The sequence below is a fragment of the Coregonus lavaretus genome (genome assembly GCF_964263955.1).
Source record: "Coregonus lavaretus genome assembly, chromosome: 33".
Lineage (NCBI taxonomy): Eukaryota > Metazoa > Chordata > Actinopteri > Salmoniformes > Salmonidae > Coregonus > Coregonus lavaretus.
The window spans coordinates 20,420,221-20,437,292 of NC_140020.1; the positions used below are offsets into that span (position 1 = coordinate 20,420,221).

Below are 17,072 nucleotides of genomic sequence, written 5' to 3' on the forward strand. Positions count from 1 at the left end.
CATGTGACAGATCATGTGACACTTAGATTGCACACAGGTGGACTTTATTTAACTAATTATGTGACTTCTGAAGGTAATTGGTTGCACCAGATCTTATTTAGGGGCTTCATAGCAAAGGGGGTGAATACATATGCACGCTCCACTTTTCCGTTATTCATTTTGTAGAAATTTTTTAAAGAAGTTATTTTTTTCATTCCTCTTCACCAATTTGGACTATTTTGTGTATGTCCATTACATGAAATCCAAATAAAAATCCATTTAAATTACAGGTTGTAATGCAACAAAATAGGAAAAACGGCAAGGGGAATGAATACTTTTGCAAGGCACTGTATGTGTGTGTGTGTGAGAGAGAGAGAGAGAGAGGTGAGGAAGAGGAGGGTGGGGTGAAAGAGAGAGAGAAGTGAGGAAGAGGAGGGTGGGGTGGGGTGAAAGAGTGAGTGTTTAAATCAAGCTCATTCAGACGATTGTTGTCAGGGGAATAAGTAAGAAGATCAAGTCTTTCTCAGTTTGTATTATTAGAGGCTGATGCTCATTGAGGTCTGACTCAATCTGAATCTGAGGTGTGATTGTGAGGATGGTCAGGAGGAAGTGACTCACATGTATGGCAAAGTAGTAGAAGCTTATCATCATGATAATGATCATCACTGTCATCAGGTACTCGGAAAAGACTATAGACGTCCTGAGGACAGAGAGAAGAGGGGGGAGAGAGAGAGGGAACATATTGAGTATCCACGGCTTTATACTTTACCTGCCAATTTAACTACCATGTAAATATATGTTTTTATTATATACACTTTAGCACCACTTGAGAGGTTACCTGCACCAGTCGCCACGAGCGACAGCACCGCCATGTAGCTGTAGTGTTTGTGGTTCTCGGCGCAATCTATCCTCTCTTTCCCCTTCTCCTCCCCTCTTACGTCTCTTCATTCTCTCTCTCCAGCAGCTCCAGGTTCAGTAGTCTGTTCAATTCCTGTTCACTATCCCTGGTGTTTACCTTCTTGTTTATCTGATTGTTATAAATAGGCTCACAGTGAAATTCACACAATTAGTCAAATCTAAAGGAAATCTGAAATGGTAAAATAAAAAAATCAGGGTCACAGTGTTTCTTGGTAGTCTTCAACAAATCTACCTTGAAACAAAAGTATACACCTCACACACATGGTTATAGGCTTAATAATGTTGAAATGTATTACATTTTGAGTTTGCATCCCAATATTACACCTTATATACTGTACATCACAGAAGACTGAAATATGACAAAACCATTTGACATAGAAACACCAGATTTTCGGCGGGTTTTTTGAAATAATGTTTATTAATTATAAAATTATGAAAAATATGAATAACATTCCACCCATGAGGCAACTAGGTCATTTGACTGCAGGAAAGGGCTACGAGTTAGGCGTACCTGTGTGTCTTCCTGTTTGCACTCTATGGGCGTGGCCCGGACTGAGCTGACGCTCCAATTGGTCTCTGTGGTGTTAATCAACTGGGGAGAGTTTCCATTCTGAAAAATGAGGGGGGAGACAGAGAGAGAGGAATATAAAACATTTAATTGACAGAACCAGGCCAGACAGAAAGAGCTCATCTCTCACCACCCCGTTGACCTTGGTGGTTTCCATGGGGACCAGCAACAGGTAGGTGTCTATGCCTTTCTCCAGCAGGTACTCACACCTCTCCCCTCCGTTTCCCAGCTCTAGGTCAAACTCTCCATGGTCCTCTTGGACATGTGGACACGCCTGGAGAACACGTACACGTACACGCACACGCAGGCAGGCAGGCAGACAGACAGACAGGCAGGCAGGCAGGCAGGCAGGCAGGCAGGCAGGCAGGCAGGCAGGCAGACAAGGCACACACACACGCGCGGCACCATAAGTGACACTCTAGTGACCTCTCCATGGGCCAATGGCCTCTCTTACTATACATCTCTTACCCAGGTATTCCTCCTGACTCCACAGTGACATCATTGGACCAGACACCAAACTGCCACCTCCTCTGTCCCAGCAGCCGTCCCAGCACAGTGCCTGTGTGCACCCACACACATGTCCACCTCCCTCTTGGTCTTCTCACACACATACCTAAGGGTGGAGGGGAAAGTGATCAATTCCATTGAGTTTTTCTATATCCAATCCTTTTCCAAATTCTACACCCCTCAAGCTCACTCTTTCACCCTCCTCCCCCAACTATCCCACCCTTTTTCCTCTCCTTCCTTCCTCTTTTTCCTCCCTCTCGTCCTTCCCCTCACTTACGAGATGGCCTCCACCAAGGCCCATCATGATGGAGCAAGCTGTGTGGTCGTCACAGTAACCAGGCAGGCCACAGATACAATAGTAACAGTCTCCCAGGATCTTGATAAGCAACTGGTGGTGTTGCTGTATGGAGGGAGGGAGGAGAGAGGAGAGAAACAATGACAGACATTATATGAATGTGAGTATGTTATGAGCTGTGTGTGTTTGTGAGAGAAATAAACAGTGTATTTTAAAAACAGCACACGGTAGTATCCTTGAGGGAGAGAGAGGTGAGTCGGATGAGTGTGAATGTCTCATAACATGACATACCTCCCGAGTGGCGCAGTGGTCTAAGGCACTGCATCGCAGTGCTAGCTGTGCCACTAGAGAGATCCTGGTTCGAATGTAGACGGCCGCGACCGGGAGACCCATGGGGCGGTGCACATTTGGTCCAGGGTAGGGGAGGGAATGGCCGGCAGGGATGTAGAGCATGGCGTTTGCAACGCCAGGGTTGTGGGTTCGATTCCCACGGGGGGCCAGTATAAAAAATAATGTATGCACTCACTAACTGTAAGTTGCTCTGGATAAAAGCGTCTGCTAAATGACAAAAAAAAAAAATGTATATATTGTTGTGAGAGATGAGGAGAGGGAGAGAACGACTCAAGGAGAAGGGGAAAAACAATGCCATGGAGAGACAAGGAATAGAGAGAGACTCACAGCAGCCAGCTTGTCGAAGCGGGCGAACAGTTCGTTGAGCAACATGACCAGCTCCTGTGCACTACACGCTAAGGAAAGCTGGGTAAAACCCACAATATCACGAAACAGGATACTGCAAGAGAGAAATGGGGGAGGGGGAGAGGAGAAGGGGAGTCAGAGAAAACAAAATTGCTTAATAGGTTCGCTCAATCTCCATGTTTCAGAGTACAGATTATTGTCATGGAGTACTGGGAGTATTTCTGACCGACTTCGCATTACATTAACATTGTCTGACCTGTCATTCTCGTGGCGGTACATGTACATGGTGTTGAACTGCTGTTGTACTTCGTTCTGGTTAGCCTGTTTCTTCATACCCTCCAGCATCACACAGCGACAGAGACAGTTTGTGTGTGAGTGCGTGCGTGCATGCGTGTGCATTGTGCGTACTGTATGTGTGAAAGAGAGGAGTGGAATTTCTGTGAACATCCTTTTAGGGCCATGTCACCATGGCAATGTGAAGCAGTCAGATGTGTTCTGATTGGCTGGCTGCACCCATCTCTCAGAAGCCTCCATTGCCTCTTTGGCACTCTGGGAATTATCTCTCTCGCTCTCTATAGGGCCCAAACTGTTTGCTCCACAAATAGTAGCAGTCAGGGACAAGCATAAGAAAGGATAGAGGATGGAGGGAACGATAATTGGCTCATCAGCTGCAGTGAATTAGGGTCGACTCAGTTAACTTTACAGTAATGACAGAGGGAGTGTGTGAGGGGTTGAACATGAGAGAATGGAAAGGAGAGAAGGAAGATAGGAAAAAGGCAAGAGATGAAAGAAGGAAGTGATGGAAAGAGAGGAAAGAGACATTAGACTTGGTTCCACAACTCTGTATACTTCAGAATGTATGTGACCAACTTAAAGCACCCAACAGTTGCACCTCCCTAACGAGGCCTCCACTGTGAAGATAACAACAGTCTGTCTAATCAGCCCATTAGCCTAGTATTGATGCAACCAAGAGAGTTTCCGGCACAATGTCAAAACTCACTTGGTTGCATCAAAGCTACATTAGCTCAGAGCCACAGACAACAGACTGTAATTCAAGCAGCACTGAGTGTTCCAGCACACTGCTAACAGCTAGAGGTGACAGCACACCTGTAAAGTCGTAATAAGTCAGTGGGGCATCACTAGGGCATCAGGGCACACACATATACACACACGGATGCAGATGTGCACACAAGCGCACACACACCTACCTGCTGGATACATAGCCGCGGGAAGTAGTTTGGGGGTGGGGGTGCTGCGATTTTTTGCGTCGACGGGGGGGGGTGGGGGGGCGGTGACTGCACACAGGTACAACACCCAGTTAGCCAGGAGCTGGGGGAGAGGGGCAGATGGGGGAGGGATGAACATATCAACATGTTGCTGAAAAGGAAGTCGTGACTGACTGAGGTTGTGAGGGGTGCAGTGGGAGCATTGTGTTGCTAAAAGCCAATTTATGCTTGATCCGAAAATGTGGTCGGAGGCGCTGTATGGATGGTGTGATGCAATTACGAAGCCTCCGGAGGCATGCAGAGGCCAAATTGAGCTCCGTACCGCATCACTGTGCGCCGCCCAAATTATGTAACATCGCGGAGGGCTCCGTATAGCTCCGCATTGACATGATTGGTTGACGGTAGGTGGGGGTGGGAGGTCCTGTATAAACACAAACTCACTTCCTTGACAACTTCCTTCACAACAGCTCTGCTCTGCTCAGTGAAGCACAAGAAGTATAAATGCCCTGACTTCTGCAGAGGCCGTATCGCAGAAAATGCTGTATGGCCACTGCAGAAGTCGGATTTACCATGCAGAGCCTTTAAGTGACAACTCACTGAGCACAGTGAGCAGGTTCAACAACCATCATCCAAAAATACCCTCAGCTCTTTGTCCCACATATCCCTGCACAGCTGGCTTGCCTAACCTGACACACAAAGGCAACTGATTAGCCGAGTTTAGAGTGTTGTGTGATGTTTTAGGTCTTCACACCTGTATCATGCCCTCTCTCACCTGCCAGTGTTTCACTTACACCTGCACCCGCCTCCCATTCTGCCCACCCCTCCCAATCTCTGCACACGTCCACCTCATCCTTACCTGTCTGAGCAGTATTGTTCCCTACAGGCTGTCCTGGTGCCTCTGTGCGATGATGACCCCCAGCACCAGGGTGTGGATCCCAAAGGACAGGGCTGTGAGCAGCAGGAGAGGGACCAGGGTCAGTGAAAGGGACCAGGGTCAGCAAACAAGAGAAGCTGAAGAAGGCCTGCCAGCCCGCCTTGTCACTGGCCTGGTGGAAATGCTGGTAGTTCAGCCCCAGATAGCACAGCATGTGCACGGCTATCATTAGCCAGAGTATGTATGGTACCTTACCGCGTGCAACAGACGCCGCGGGGAGCTTGCACAGCCAGCACAGCGCGTAGAGTACAACATCCGCCGCAAGGATAACTGCCGGTACCACGACCATTGTAAGTTTGTCTGTCGTGTACACCACTGCACACATGACGAGGTCAGCAGTTGAGAAGCGCGGCAAACACCACCAGCACAAAGAGTTTCCTGTTGCTCAGTGGTGTAAAGTACTTAAGTAAAAATACTTTAAAGTACAACTTAAGTAGTTTTTTGGGGGGAATCTGTACTTTACTTTACTATTTACAGTGAGGGAAAAAAGTATTTAATCCCCTGCTGATTTTTTACGTTTGCCCACTGACAAAGACATGATCAGTCTATAATTTTAATGGTAGGTTTATTTGAACAGTGAGTGACAGAATAACAACAACAAAATCCAGAAAAACGCATGTCAAAAATATTATAAATTGATTTGCATTTTAATGAGGGAAATAAGTATTTGACCCCTCTGCAAAACATGACTTCGTACTTGGTGGCAAAACCCTTGTTGGCAATCACAGAGGTCAGACGTTTCTTGTAGTTGGCCACCAGGTTTGCACACATCTCAGGAGGGATTTTGTCCCACTCCTCTTTGCAGATCTTCTCCAAGTCATTAAGGTTTCGAGCCTGACGTTTGGCAACTCGAACCTTCAGCTCCCTCCACAGATTTTCTATGGGATTAAGGTCTGGAGACTCTCTCCAGACGAAATCTTGCGACTTGTGACTGCAGGCCGCCCAACAACCTGCCCGCTTGACCCCATCCCCTCCTCTCTTCTCCAGACCATCTCCGGTGACCTTCTCCCCTACCTCACCTCGCTGATCAACTCATCCTTGACCGCTGGCTATGTCCCTTCCGTCTTCAAGAGAGCGAGAGTTGCACCCCTTCTCAAAAAACCAACACTCGATCCCACTGATGTCAACAACTACAGACCAGTATCCCTTCTTTCTTTTCTTTCCAAAACTATTGAGCGTGCCGTCTTTAGCCAACTCTCTTGCTATCTCTCTCAGAATGACCTTCTTGATCCAAACCAGTCAGGTTTCAGGACTGGTCATTAAACTGAGACTGCTCTTCTCTGTGTCACGGAGGCTCTCCGCACTGCTAAAGCTAACTCTCTCTCCTCTGCTCTTGTCCTTCTAGACCTGTCTGCTGCCTTTGATACTGTGAACCATCAGATCCTCCTCTCCACCCTCTCCGAGCTGGGCATCTCCGGCGCGGCTCACTCCTGGATCGCGTCCTACCTGACCGGTCGCTCCTACCAAGTGGCGTGGCGAGAAGCTGTCTCCGCACCACGTGCTCTCACCACTGGTGTCCCCCAGGGCTCAGTTCTAGGCCCTCTCCTATTCTCCCTATACACCAAGTCACTTGGCTCTGTCATATCCTCACATGGCCTCTCCTATCATTGCTACGCTGACGATTCACAACTAATCTTCTCCTTTCCCCCTTCTGATAACCAGGTGGCGAATCGCATCTCTGCATGTCTGGTAGACATATCAGTATGGATGACGGATCACCACCTCAAGCTGAACCTTGGCAAGACGGAGCTGCTCTTCCTCCCGGGGAAGGACTGCCCGTTCCATGATCTCGCCATCACGGTTGACAACTCCATTGTGTCCTCCTCCCAAAGTGCGAAGAGCCTTGGCGTGACCCTGGACAACACCCTGTCGTTCTCCGCTAACATCAAGGCGGTGACCCGATCCTGCAGGTTCATGCTCTACAACATTCGGAGAGTACGACCCTGCCTTACACAGGAAGCGGCACAGGTCCTAATCCAGGCACTTGTCATCTCCCGTCTGGATTACTGCAACTCGCTGTTGGCTGGGCTCCCTGCCTGTGCCATTAAACCTCTACAACTCATCCAGAATGCCGCAGCCCGTCTGTTGTTCAACATTCCCAAGTTCTCTCACGTCACCCCGCTCCTCCGCACACTCCACTGGCTTCCAGTTGAAGCTCGCATCTGTTACAAGACCATGGTGCTTGCCTATGGAGCTGTGAGGGGATCGGCACCTCTGTACCTTCAGGCTCTGATCAGTCCCTACATCCAAACGAGGGCATTGCGTTCATCCACCTCTGGCCTGCTGGCTCCCCTTCCTCTGCGGAAGCATAGTTCCCGCTCAGCCCAGTCAAAACTGTTCGCTGCTCTGGCACCCCAATGGTGGAACAAGCTCCCTCACGACGCCAGGACAGCGGAGTCACTCACCACCTTCCGGAGACATTTGAAACCCCACCTCTTTAAGGAATACCTGGGATAGGATAAAGTAATCCTTCTACCCCCCCCCCCCCCCCCCCCAAAAAAAAATAAATAAAAAAAAATAATTGTAAAGTGGTTATCCCACTGCCTATAGGGTGAATGCACCTATTTGTAAGTCGCTCTGGATAAGAGCGTCTGCTAAATGACGTAAATGTAAATGTAATGTAAATGAGACTGGCTAGGCCACTCCAGGACCTTAATGTGCTTCTTCTTGAGCCACTCCTTTGTTGCCTTGGCTGTGTGTTTTAGGTCATTGTCATGCTGGAATACCCATCCACGACCCATTTTCAATGCCCTGGCTGAGGAAACGAGGTTCTCACCCAAGATTTGACGGTACATGGCCCCGTCCATCGTCCCTTTGATGCGGTGAAGTTGTCCTGTGCCCTTAGCAGAAAAACACACCCAAAGCATAATGTTTCCACCTCCATGTTTGACGGTGGGGATGGTGTTCTTGGGGTCATAGGCAGCATTCCTCCTCCTCCAAACATGGCGAGTTGAGTTGATGCTAAAGAGCTCGATTTTGGTCTCATCTGACCACAACACTTTCACCCAGTTCTCCTCTGAATCATTCAGATGTTCATTGGCAAACTTCAGACGGGCCTGTATATGTGCTTTCTTGAGCAGGGGGACCTTGCGGGCGCTGCAGGATTTCAGTCCTTCACGGCGTAGTGTGTTACCAATTGTTTTCTTGGTGACTATGGTCCCAACTGCCTTGAGATCATTGACAAGATCCTCCCATGTAGTTCTGGGCTGATTCCTCACCGTTCTCATGATCATTGCAAATCCACAAGGTGAGATCTTGCATGGAGCCCCAGGCCGAGGGAGATTGACAGTTATTTTGTGTTTCTTCCATTTGCGAATAATCGCACCAACTGTTGTCACCTTCTTACCAAGCTGCTTGGCGATGGTCTTGTAGCCCATTTGAGCCTTGTGTAGGTCTACAATCTTGTCCCTGAAATCCTTGGAGAGCTCTTTGGTCTTGGCCATGGTGGAGAGTTTGGAATCTGATTGATTGATTGCTTCTGTGGACAGGTGTCTTTTATACAGCACTCCCTTTAAGTGTGTGCTCCTAATCTCAGTTTGTTACCTGTATAAAAAGACACCTGGGAGCCTGAAATCTTTCTGATTGAGAGGGGGTCAAATACTTATTTCCCTCATTAAAATGCAAATCAATTTATAAGATTTTTGACATGCGTTTTTCTGGATTTTTTGTTGTTGTTATTCTGTCTCTCACTGTTCAAATAAACCTACCATTAAAATTATAGACTGATCATTTCTTTGTCAGTGGGCAAACCTACAAAATCAGCAGGGGATCAAATACTTTTTTCCCTCACTGTATATCTTTGACTACTTTTACTTTTACTTCACTACATTCCTTAAGTAAATATTTGACTTTTTACTCCATACATTTTCCTTGACACCCAAAAGTACTCATTACATTTTGAATGCTTAGCAGGACAGGAAAATGGGCCAATTCACACACTTATCAACAGAACATCCCTGGTCATCCCTACTGCCTCTGATCTGGCGGACTAACTAAACACACATGCTTCATTTGTAAATTAGGTCTGAATATTGGAGTGTGCCCGTCTATCTGTAAAATTAAAAAACAAGAAAATTGTGATGACTGTTTTGCTTAATATAAGGAATTTTAAATGATTTATACTTTTGCTTTTGATACTTAAGTATATTTTAAATGAAATACTTTAATACTTTTACTCAAGTAGAATTTTACTGTGTGACTTTTACTTTTACTTGAGTCATTTTCTATTAAGGTATCTTTACTTTTACTCAAGTATGACAATTTGGTACTTACAATTTACACCACTGCTGTTGCTGCCGCCGGAAGTAGACCTGGCAGAGCCGCTCGAGGGACTCAGCGCAAAGGTGAGACGCATGACGCTTGGCAGGCACACACAGCAGCCGGGCGTATGACCTGCCCCATGCCCGTTGCTGAACATTCTCCTGAATCGTCTATGTCTTGGGGAAGGAATGGAGGATGGAGCAAGGAGGTAGGGAATGGAGAGAATAAGGAAGAAGGGAGGGGGTGGTAGTTCTCATACATCCCTAACTAAACCCAAACCCAGCCCTGCATCCTCCTAATGACCATCCTCACAATCATAGACAAATGATACACACCTTGATTTATCCTTCAAGTTTATTGGTATTTGTTAGGCCATTAACCGGGCCATGGTCAGCAAATAATGTCAATGCACTCTGTAAAGTCTCAGTAAAGTACAAATACGTGCACACACACACACAAACACACACACACACCCTGAGAATTAGCTGAGATAACACAGTCTGCTGCTGTAAGCCACTGTCTCAGGCTCCCATTCCACATGTCGTTTTTCCCAGTGCCACTACCACGGCCACCAGTACTCCCACTGTCCCCAGTCTCCCCAGTGCAGCTGTTCCTAGCGCTGCTGTTCCCAGTGCCCCCGCTCCGAGAGGTGCAGCTGCCGCGGTTACCGCTTCCATGCCGATTCCTCCTATCAGGCTGGCCCCTGTGAGGACCTCATCCCTCAGTTTAATCTGAGTGTGGAACGGACTCTTTGGTGCACCCAGTATAAAGGCCCACACTGCAACAAAGGTCACTGTTATTAGTTCCGCTGGTCCCAGAGTGACAGTTCCCAGTGCTAGACCCCAGAAGCCTAGCACCGCACCTACTGCTACAGAGCCTAGAACTACTAATGTAGTCTCTCTGGTTCTAAATTCTGGTCCCGCAGCGACACTCGCGGCCCCCAGTGACACCCCTGCAGCCGTGGCTCCCCCTAACAGAGCCCCTATGCTGCCCCCCAACCCCAGCAAAGAGCATACTGGGAGAATGAGTCTCAGGGCACATGAGGATGTCACTGCCGCCCCCACCGCCACCCTCGCTGCCCCCTCTGGTCCCAAACTCACCACAGCCACTGTTCCCAGAGCAGCTCCTAGCAGTCCTGCAGCCAGCGTCCCCACCCACAGCACTGACCCCAGCATCACAGTCACCTCTGACCCTGATCCATCTGTACCCCCCGCACCCACACCCATTGGGAAACCCACTATTGCCACGACAACTGAGTACAGCAGTAACCTCTCTGACCATTTGCTGTTTCCTTCGGCTCTCTGCTGTGTTCTTCTGTCTGATACGGTCTTCAGTAGGGCACAGAGGGACGAGGCAGCAATGCCCATAGTAAATAGTCCTGTGATGACGCCCATGCGGCCCAACACCACACTGAGGTAGAGAGTGGAGAAGATAACGGAGAGGACTGCGGTCATCTCATTCACGTAAGTGTAAGGGTACACTAGCAGGACCATGATGCACTGGACCAGGAAGTGGCCCCACACGGGGAGGGCGCCCAATAGTGTTCCAGTTGCCACGGCTCCCACCGTGATGGTGACCCCTCCAGCAATCTCCGCCCCCTTCGCTCTAGCTACACCTCCTCCTTCCCTCCCCATCTGTCGCATCACCATGGAGCCGAGGAGAAGTCCGGTTCCCATGGACACCAACGCCGTAGTGAACACCAGGCACGTGGCTACCGCTCCCACCCCCGCCACGCCCACCTCTCCTGCTGCTCGGACGGCGGTGATCATAAGTGGTCCAGTTGTGGTCAGGTAGGGTTCGGCTGCAGCCAGAGCTGTCTCTCCGAGGGCGAACCCAGCCGCTACGCTCCTCAGGACCACCTCCACCGTTCTAACCACACCTAGAAGGAGAGACAGAACATGATTCTCTACTTTACCACTGTGAGTATGAACAGTTCTGGGAGATCTATACCCACTGTGAATAGACCTAGAGTCTACACAGAGACCACTCATATTGTCCACCAGGTGTCAGTGAAGGACAAGAGTAGAACAACCAACACTAGAACGCCCCGAGGGACTGTCACTGAGCTGAAAAATATATAATGTGAATAGATAGTGTATCACTATGGAATACAGTCACGTGTGGGAAATCTGTTAAACAGGCCAGACAACAAAACTGTCAGTAATACACTCTTCCTTCCTTGTCAAGACTAGACACTGTCACATTATATGGAAACTGAAACCACGATGCACCCTTGCGCCCTGTCACTACACGCTGAAATTCAAACCTGAAAGAGTTACTGAATTAACCGAAAAGTCAACAAACAAAACAGACCATTTCTGTCCAGAGTGTATGACGCACAAAGTAGTGGCTGCAATATTCAAAGGTGTTTCTGATCAGGGTTTATTGCACTTATCTCAACTCCCAGTCATGCCTGCAAGCTCCCTAGGTTGTTTACCTTAAAAAATCTGGTTCTTACTAAACCTATTGGATAGAATATGTGCTAACAGTTACACAGAGACAGAGTAAAATACAAATCAAAGTTACTTTGAGTGTTAAACTACTACAGAAGAGTATCTTACCATGGTCTGTTCTTGCCATAACGTTAAGTGGATCCATTGACTTCCTGTCTTTAGCTCCACCTCTAGGATTCTCATGATGTCACATGCGCTGCAGTTTTTCCAGTACCTAACACATAAAAAATATCTAAATATATATATATATATCGTTTTTATTAGTGACCTTATTACTGTCATTCTTGTTATTAATGTATGACTAGTTGACACATTTGTTTTACTACTACTCATTCTTAGACCCCCTTAACATCATAGAACTTGCAGTGCAAGTACGCCTAGCATATGTTTTTCAAAATTAATTTCTCAAGATTTTGTGTAGAGCAGTGAGTATGTCACGTGTCACATCTGCACTTCAAGGAAATGAGGGAAGGATGCACGTGTTTGAATAATATTCTAACACGGTTTAGGTTCTTTCACAACCGTCATTGCTTCCTTTCCTTCTCACCCTGTCCCCGCCCCTCTTTTGTCAGGTGACAACAACTCGCTGGATCATGTGATAACCGCTTCCTCAAATGTTTGATCAAATGTGGTTTATATTATTTTCAAAGGCGAGCACAGGCGAGACACCAACCGGACACTCGTTTACAAGCTTAATTTTATTATTTTATGATATATTAACAAGCAAAAACCAGTGAGTATTGAATTCATTCTTGCATATTTTGATACAGGATTGGTGCTAATTGAAAGTCGACTCTTATTAAATATATCTGCATCTAAAGTTGCATAGTATCTGTATCAGGCTACTAGACTCCCTTTGAAGAACCAGTCAATTGTTACAATGTATCACTCTTGCCGGACTGTTAAGTGATGCGTAGCTACAGTAGCAATCCATGTCGCTGTTTCCTATCCAATGACTATATACTGTACGTTACTTCAACTATATATCAATACTTAAAACCAGCTCATATTTTCTCATGTAGGCTAATGCTCAGATTATCATGGTATTACTACTATCTATATGTATTTTCTGCCTAACTCTGGGCGATATAGTGTCATTAAGTTTTCAGTGTTGTATCTTTTGCATCCAGGTTCATCCTGATTCAATATTTTGCTTGTGCTTCAATGTATGCATTGTGCATTTGCACAAACGTACCATTCCTTGGGTCCAGTTATGGTCAGGTGACTTGTACAGCTCAGAGGTATTATTAATGTGTCGTGTTTGTCTTATAATGTCTCCTCCCTCGGCAGTTGGCACACCCAGTCAGTCATGTGAGTCTCAGGTGTGTCAATACACACAGCGCATTGGCTCTATTCAGTTATGCAGAATGTCCACAATACTGCAGAAAGAATAATGTATAGGACTAACTGGACTATCACGTAGACTAATGTCACCTCCCTATGTGCTGCACTCTGGCAGATAAGTATGCACATTCCATAGCACCAGGGTCATGTTCAATATGCCTATACAGAAGCAGATGTTTTCAAATGAAAGCCATTCATGTGCATTCCTTGTGTTTGGGCAAATCTGGATTGTACATCCAAGTTTTAGTGACTTTGTCCTGTAACAAACGTCTTTCTCTTTCAGGAATGCGATTTGCAGTAGCATTGTGTGTGCTGGCGCTCTTTGTGGCCACCCTTGCCCTGGACAATGGTCTGATGAGGACCCCTCCTATGGGCTGGTTGGCATGGGAACGCTTCCGCTGTGACATCGACTGTCAGAACGACCCCAAGAACTGCATCAGGTAAGACAAAAATATGATTCTGAACTCTTCCCATTCTTGGGAATGCCTTTATCATAACAAGGAAAGGAGACAAGCTGAGGAAGAGATTTCTGAGCCAACATTGACACTTTGTTATAATTTACATTTACGTCATTTAGCAGACGCTCTTATCCAGAGCGACTTACAGTTAGTGAGTGCATACATTTTTATACTGGGCCCCCGTGGGAAACGAACCCACAACCCTGGTGTTGCAAGCGCCATGCTCTACCAACTGAGCTACAGGGGACTATAATATAGGCCATAGTAACTCCTGCCGTTTTCCTGTCTTCCTCTGTGTCGTCCCCCCACAGTGAGGTTCTGTTCCAGGACATGGCAGACAGGCTGGCTGAGGACGGCTGGAGGGAGCTGGGATATGTCTACGTCAACATAGATGATTGCTGGGCCTCCAAGGACAGAGACAGTAATGGACGCCTGCAGGCTGACCCTAAGAGGTAGGCTACTGGACGGAGAAGCACACACACACACGTTTTGTTGTACATTTTATAGTTCACTCACAAGCACTGTTAATGTTTACAACTTTATTTCACTTGCATCTCATGTATCTTATCTATGTATTGCCTACTGTCAGGTGGGATTTATCTATATTGAGGTTGTTGACATATATTGGACCAATATATTGAGGTCACTGACTTGTCAGTCATATGATACTCATATAGCACATTCTCCATTCTCTCAGGTTGGGGTTTATTGGCATTATTGTGCCAAGTTGTTTATTTATTGGTGTGGGGTGTTAATCTGTGTGTCTATGAATAGGTGTAACATGTCTGCCTAACCTGTGTATCTTTAACCTCCTCTCTCAGGTTCCCAAGTGGCATCCCCAAGCTGGCGACCTACCTTCATGACCGGGGACTGAAGCTGGGTATCTACGGGGACATGGGCACACTCACATGTGGGGGCTACCCCGGGACCCCCCTGGACAAGATCACTATAGACGCTCAGACTTTTGCTGACTGGGAAGTGGACATGCTGAAGTTTGACGGCTGCTACTCCAACGCTACGGAGCAGGAGCAGGGTGAGGTGGGGGTGAGAAAGGGTGGAGAGTTGGATGAATGAGTAAGGGGAGAGTTGGGGATGGACATGCTGAAGTTTGAAACAGGAGATAAATGGTTTACTCAACCCTCAGCTGCTTGCTTGACAAAGATGCTGTTCTTTCTTATAGGCTACCCTGCCATGTCAAAGGCTCTGAACGCTACCGGACGCCCCATTGGCTACTCTTGCAGTTGGCCAGCCTACCAGGGTGGACTCCCACCCAAGGTTAATCAAATAATTAAATATTTTTGTAATAAGGATTGGTTAATATTTGCTGTAAATCAATCCAGTTATATACAGATCATATATGTAAAAAATGTTCTAAGTTGACCTCTTCTACATTTATTTCTCAGGTAAACTACACACAGCTGGGAGAGATCTGTAACCTGTGGCGTAACTATGGTGACATAGAGGACTCGTGGAATAGTGTGCTGAGCATTGCTGATTGGTTCTTCAACAACCAAGACGTTCTACAGCCCGCAGCTGGACCTGGCCGGTGGAATGACCCTGACATGGTCTGTCTTTGTCAAACTGTCCATTTGACTGTAGACGAAATGTTGCTATTCAATGAATTAACCAATTTGTCTTGCATATTCAGTGAGGAGATGACCGAGTATGTTTTAACTTCTGGCTGAACTGACTGTGTGTGTATTCTAGCTGGTGGTCGGGGACTTTGGGCTCAGCATGGATCAGTCTCGGTCTCAGATGGCTCTGTGGGCCATCATGGCTGCTCCTCTCTTCATGTCCAACGACCTGAGGACCATTAGCAGCGGGGCACGCACCATCCTGCAGAACAAGGTGGCCATCGGCATCAACCAGGACCCCATGGGCGTCCAGGGTAGACGCCTGATCAAGGTAAGACCCACATATATTCTATAGTCTTATCAGGGTGAAATACTCCTGAGTTGTGTTGTTGAGCTGTATGTAAATATCCTCAATGTTATTATTCTCTCCTCTTCTCTCTTCCAATTTCTCTCTGTACCTTGCTTCCCGTCTGATTCTCAGGAGAAGAGTGGTATTGAGGTTTTCTGGCGCCCTCTGTCTGATAAGGCCAGTGCTCTAGTGTTCTTCAGTCGTCGTACTGACATGCCTTACCGCTACCAGACCTCCCTGGGCAAACTCAACTACACCACTGGCAGCTACAAGGTCAGTCTAGTCCCGGTTTCTCTAAGTCATATTGCTGGCGTTGCCTCACACATGCGATTTCATATCTCCTTTTTCCTTAATGTCCCTTACTCTCCTTCCTTCCTCATCCCTTTCTCCAGAGCTATGATGTGTTTGCGGAGCGCGAAATGCCCACACTGAAGGACTCCACAGAATTTGTTGTGTCCATCAACCCCTCGGGCGTTGTCATGTGGTACATCTCGGCCCCTGGTGGCCAGGAGCAGGAGAACGCCCACGTCAGGGGAAAGCTCAGGGGACACGCCTTCCATCGCCATGCCAAGGGTATCTCTCCCATCTTAATGTAACCGTCCCCCATTGCCTTTGATGTCTCCTCAAGATGATACTGGCTCTGTCTCTCAACTCTACTTTTTCACTAATCCAACATTATAATGTATGCCATTTAGCAGACACTTTAATCCAAAGCGACTTAGTCATGCGTGCATACATTTTACGTATGGGTAGTCCCGGGAACATTCACATCAATGAATACCTCAAGGAAGGGAGCAAATTAGTTATTTCCAGAATGGACAGAGCAAATGCTATTTTAATGGTGTCCCACAAAGATGACAGCACTCAATACTCAGGAATGTTCTAATTATGCAAGTTTGCAGTCGACAGTGTCCATGATGCTGGTCACTGCCACTGCACTTTCTTATGATGTTAAGTTTTAATTTAAAGGTGCTCTTATTTTCGTTGCACTAGGTTTTTAATGTTCTGGATTTAAGGGCTCTGATGGGAAATGTATTCAAGGAATATCAGGAAATTATTAGATATTAAATTATTGATGCAGTGAATGATTTTTGTATTTTCTTAAGCCTTCAAAAACCAATAAACACTTTTTTTCCAGTGTGCATTTTGTATTTTTTTTACTTTGTTCCTTTGGTCTACTCACTGAAGCAGTCCTGACTTTCTTTAGATTTAAAAAAATGTGTTCTTCTTTACTTGTATGTGTTGTACTGTTATTCAACTTTTAGTTGCCAAGTACAGAGAGAGATTGGAATGGAAAGAGCTGCCAAGTACGGCCTACATGTAGTAATAATCAAGGTCTACACAAAATTGAAAGGTACGAAGGCAATAGATTGACTGAGCAGTTTTAGTTTGTAGAGGACACAGAAATACAAGTTCACATTAAAGTTTAGTGTACACTACTACTACTACTAGTCAGAACCCTCCATCTAGCTCTGACAACAGTGGATGATGTCACAGACCAACTGCCCACA

The 17,072-nt window shown here is 46.7% G+C and overlaps 2 protein-coding genes across 2 annotated transcripts; one reads left to right on the forward strand and one right to left on the reverse strand.

Annotated features, from left to right (window-relative positions):
• Positions 1 to 9,719: 9,719 nt before the first annotated feature.
• Positions 9,720 to 11,991, reverse strand: LOC311108760 (uncharacterized protein). Its single transcript, XM_084151501.1, has 2 exons — positions 11,945 to 11,991; positions 9,720 to 11,262 (listed from the first exon to the last, which is right to left on the reverse strand). Exons 1-2 carry the CDS (start codon positions 11,979 to 11,981, stop codon positions 9,905 to 9,907), a joined length of 1,395 nt encoding a protein of 464 aa, XP_084007627.1. The 5' UTR covers positions 11,982 to 11,991; the 3' UTR covers positions 9,720 to 9,904.
• A 296-nt stretch (positions 11,992 to 12,287) lies between these two features.
• LOC311108762 (alpha-N-acetylgalactosaminidase-like) lies at positions 12,288 to 16,703 on the forward strand. The gene is made up of 9 exons (XM_084151503.1): positions 12,288 to 12,569; positions 13,464 to 13,620; positions 13,950 to 14,090; positions 14,460 to 14,671; positions 14,819 to 14,913; positions 15,042 to 15,203; positions 15,346 to 15,543; positions 15,694 to 15,834; positions 15,954 to 16,703. Exons 2-9 carry the CDS (start codon positions 13,466 to 13,468, stop codon positions 16,155 to 16,157), a joined length of 1,308 nt encoding a protein of 435 aa, XP_084007629.1. The 5' UTR covers positions 12,288 to 12,569; positions 13,464 to 13,465; the 3' UTR covers positions 16,158 to 16,703.
• The last annotated feature ends 369 nt before the right edge of the window (positions 16,704 to 17,072 follow it).